At 27.1% G+C, this 5073-nt stretch overlaps 1 protein-coding gene and 1 long non-coding RNA gene across 2 annotated transcripts in view; one reads left to right on the forward strand and one right to left on the reverse strand.

The window, feature by feature from the left end:
- Positions 1 to 891, forward strand: part of LOC112684903 (zinc finger BED domain-containing protein 4-like) — a gene marked incomplete in the record, with an annotated part of 2165 nt that extends 1274 nt beyond the window's left edge. Inside the window, 2 exon segments of the mRNA XM_025556636.1 lie at positions 1 to 547; positions 626 to 891. Coding sequence (XP_025412421.1) covers positions 1 to 547; positions 626 to 676 — 598 coding nt within the window.
- Positions 1 to 1321, reverse strand: part of LOC112684905 — a 4133-nt gene extending 2812 nt beyond the window's left edge. The window contains exon 1 of the long non-coding RNA XR_003148740.1: positions 924 to 1321. This is a non-coding gene — a long non-coding RNA (uncharacterized LOC112684905). The remainder of the gene's footprint in view (positions 1 to 923) is intronic.
- Positions 1322 to 5073: the final 3752 nt, after the last annotated feature.

Genomic DNA, 5073 nt, shown 5'->3' on the forward strand with positions numbered 1-5073 from the left:
AACTTTTGACATGTTTCAAAGGTGTATACTAATTAAAGAACCACTCATTTCCACAATTGCTATAATAGGTAACGTAGACAATTTGACTAACGAAGATTTTGAAATAATGCAACACTATTGTGAAATATTTAAGCCCTTTAAAGAAGCCACTGTTGAACTTAGTTCTGAAAAAGGCGTTTCAATTTCTAAAGTCTTAATTATAACTCAAATGTTACACTCTCACATTAAAAATAATATACAGAACATTCAACTACCACATACAATTCATTTGATGCTTTCTAAAATGCTAACGAGAGCCGATAAAAAGTTTGAAGGTATTGAAAATCAACGAGTATTAACTGAGGCAACTTTATTAGATCCGCGTTTAAAAAAAAAAGCATTTGATAACCATATTATATACCAGCGTACGTACGATCAAATCGTAGAAAAAATTGCGGCAATAATTAAAAGGAATAAAAATAATGACGAACATAATATAAATACACCATTGAACAATAATGCAATAGAAAATGAAACATCTGAAATTTGGAAACACTTTAATGCACAGGTATATCGTATACTAAATTTATATATTTAATATATTTATAAGTGTTTGTAACTTAAATCATATTGTAATTGTATGTAGGTATCAACACCAACATTAAGTACACCAAAATCTGAAGCTATTGTGGTGTAACGTGGTAAAAAATCTAAACCAATCCCAAATATTTGTAATTCTTATGGTTACGGCGCCTCCACCAATATGTAACGTGGTCGGGGATGACCAGTTAAATATATGATATTCAGGGAAGGTTTTCTAATCCTTATGAATATATTGTACCGTAGCACGGGATGCATAAGAGGAAAGATCTTGATATTACAAATAAATGTAGATTGGTTTAGATTTAGTTATTATTTAATATACATATATAAATTAGACTTACGGACTATGGAGTTCAGCTACCTCGGACGAACGTTGTGGCAGAACTACCGCGACTTAATGTAATAACATGTAAATTAACGTGATGTCTACTCAGCAATATCCATATTACATGAGTAGACATTAATAATATGTAACAATCGTTACAGTGGAGATCGACCGATATATAAGTGAGCCGTTACTCGACAGAAAATCAGATCCACTTAAGTGGTGGAATAATAGAAGAAATATCTATCCAAATTTGTTTGAGATGATGTTATTACGGTTGTGTGTGCCGTCGAGTTCTGTTCCGTGTGAAGGAATCTTTTCAAAAGCCGGATATACTATTTCAGAAAGACGTAGCAGGTTATCGTTAAAAAAACATTGAAATATTAATGTTTTTAAATAGTAATTATTAAAATAAGTAAAATTGTTCATTATTACTATTATTATTATTTTAAACTTTAAAATCAATGCTTGTTAATTGTTATTAGTATTCATATTAAAATAATAAATTACTTTACACTTTTACAGTTATTAAAATGTGTTATTGTAATCCATGGTATACTATACAACTTACTACCTTCAGTATTTTATTTTTAAATAAAATAATTTTACAATAATTAATAATACAAATTTAAAAATGTACTAATGTAACGATTGGAACAATCAGTGGCGTATTTACGGGAGGGGGTGTAAGAGGTTTCCACCCCCTCCTCTAGTGAGCGTGTGCGTAACTTTGTACCGACGTAACGTTTGAGGAACGATCAGCTGTACTCGTTCCTACTCGTTCCACCAATGTAATCGTTACTTTGTACCGAATACAGCAGTAACGACCCACCTCTAACCTAACCATCAGCTGCTATCCATTATCAGTAGTTCTTATTTCATAATTATAATATATTATTGATAATTGAAAATATTAAAACATTACCTAAATAATATTTTGTGTTGATATTTTATCTGTAAATAAGTTTGCAAGAATAAAGATGCGTCGGTATCCTCTTTAATATTAATAAAAAATATAACTATATAATTGTAACTGTACCTAATAAACGCTTTATTACAATATTTATCATCACCTTTGGCTTTACTGCTTTTCTTAGTTAAATTATTTAATTAATACCATTATTCTTATTATATTGTCATTAATAAATGATAAAAATATTATTATTTTATTTTTGTTGTGTCGAAAATTCCAGATAGGCTTAGTGGCCTGTTTTATACGCCATACGTATTAAAAAAAAATTTAAATAACGACACTGGGCTATATTTCCGGAGGGCCATAATACATTTATTTTATTTAAACTATACACTTGACGAATCAATTCTTCTGCCATGGTAAAATCTTAAATTATCATAAAGGTTACATATGAACATACTTTCAGTACAGCTTACTTGGGAAAAAACTGAATAGAATACATTTTATTATAGAACAAATACATATTGATAACCAACCAGTGCAGCCAGATTAAAATATGAAAAAATTCGGATAACTATCGCTAAATGTTCGTATTCGTTCATATTGTAGAAAATGTTTGTACCTACGAATAAAAAATTTTCCTAGCTATGCTCGAAAGTCATACAATAAAATAATTTATTACCTGAAATATACACTACTAACCTTGATTGTATTCGTTACCATACAACCTGGTGGATATTATATATATTTTTTCTATCAATAATAATTGATAACACAATTTACAATTTACTATGTCCAATTATAGGATTCTATATTAGAGTTCAATTAAATGAACTACTAATTTATATTGAACAGCATTTTTTTATTTCATAGAATTAATAATATTGTAATAATAAATAAATTGTACAAATATTAAAAATTTCTAAAATTAAAAACGAATGTTTATTTTTTTTGTGTTCGTACACTGATCTCTTAAGTTCATAAAATCATAAATATATAAAGATAAATCTTCATTCGTCTATAGTAAAAATTGAAGCACGAAATAAAGTCATCTGACAAACAGCCACTTGACATAAGCCACGTGATAAAGACAAAATTCCAACGAATGGATCTTCACAGGAAAACATTTTTGTGACCGTTTTTGTCTACATTTAGTCCCCTTTTTGCAGCTATCAAAATGTTAAAACATTAATAAAATGATAATATCATTTTTATTATAATGGTTTTATATATTGCTAAATTTAAATTAAAATAGTTAAATACGTTAATAGTTAAATAAATTTAATAAAACACAATTTGAAAAAAAAAACCTAATATCGTAATTTAAAATTTAAATATACACAATTCATTCCGAATACTTCAAGCAAAAATATAATAAAAATGTTATAATTAGGTTTAATATTTTGTAATTTTGTTATAAAAGCGTACCTAGCTGTTTAAAGTTTAAACCTTAAGTCCCATCAACATGGATTTAGTCATTTCCAATTACAAAAATCATCTTTTCCCTAAATTTGCTTCAAAATCATCTTGCACAGTATTTAAAATACAAAATTTGATTATTATTAGATTTTACGAACTATTTGGCCATAACACTAATATTATAAACATTTCAATGTTGTTCCTTTTGCAGAATCTTGGACATCATTAAATACCCTTTGAATAGGGACCAGTATTAATGATAGTATTGTATTATAATATAATTTTATATTATAAAATAAAATAAGCTACCTGCCAAATATAGATAGCTACCAATTTTGCTCTACCAACTGTAGTAAACCTTAATTTACCAATTTCATTTTAGTTTCATAATTGAATATTGCTGTATCTTACAATTAATTAATTGTCCTTATCGTTTAATAAAGATTAAAATATGGTACTTTGAACTTAGAGGTATGGAGAAATATGAGAGTAATAAAAATGTTATCTTTTGTTATTACTTTTGGCTTTATACTTTTCTAATATTTTGTATAAAACCAGGAGATAGTCCTATGTATAGTATATCCAGCATTAAAAGTTAACCTAACCTAACCATTCGACAATACACCATCTTCATAATCCGACAAAATGCCACCCGCCAAAAAACCATCGTACTATACTACAAACCTTATATTTGGGCACGATAATTCTCAATTATTTTTGTATTTATTTCGTCAAAGACACTAAAATTAATTAGCTATTATCTAAATTAATTATTTTTTTAGCGCTACATTTGAAATACTTGTTATAAAATTATTTCGTATACTTCATAAATCGTATAGAGTACTCATGTTGAACTAGTTATAACAATGCTTTATACGAAATAAGGGTTAATTTGGCATATTTAATGGTGTTATGAACACGCTTAAGTATCCAAATATAATTAATTTAAATAACAGGACGAGAAGATTCAAAAGTATTTTAAATATTATTATGATGTAAAATTAAACTAGAACATAAATGTTGATGGTTCTGAGTAACGTTATTTCTCTAAAGCTTTACTGTCCAGGGCCGTTTCCCTTTTAATCAGTGGCGTATTTATGGGGGAGTTCCCCCTTCCAAAAATATCTGAAAACGTCAAATTTTAAACATTTCAGTAATATAATAATTTTAGTTTGTTTATTCAATAAAATATTAAAGTATAACGAAAATATATATATATATATAAAAAAAATATTAATATTGCTAATAATTAAATTGTTATCGGATAATAATAACAAAAATCGACCGTACGGCACTCACACACACACACACATGGTATATAAATAATCTGATGTGGGTAAATTATAGGTCGATAAGAATATCAATATCTTAGTCCGCGACTATCACGTCTTGTCAGTTGTCAGTATGCACTTTGCATCTATGCGCAACTTAAAGTAATATAAATTACGATTAAAACAATTATACGTTTAATTTAATTATTAATTATTATTATTTAGTATTTAAACAATAAGTTGATAAAGAACATCATATACTAATTTATAAAATTATTTCACTATTAGGTATGACCTCCTCCCCCAAAACAAGTTTCTAAATACGCCACTGCTTTTTATTATATATATATATATATATATATATATATATATATATATATATATACATATAAACATTTTCTGGTATCGTATAATGAATTTTAATTGCACTCTCTAACTTTTTAGTCATAGTGAAAGAGGATTTCAAAGAACAGAGTACCGGCTCAGAACAAGTTCAAAAGACCCTATCAAGCTTGGATTACCAGAATTTTTTTATAAAATAATTATAAGGACCTTAATATTTA

Source organism: Sipha flava, unplaced genomic scaffold (genome assembly GCF_003268045.1).
Source record: "Sipha flava isolate LNK unplaced genomic scaffold, YSA_version1 258_pilon_pilon, whole genome shotgun sequence".
Classification (NCBI taxonomy): Eukaryota; Metazoa; Arthropoda; class Insecta; order Hemiptera; family Aphididae; genus Sipha; species Sipha flava.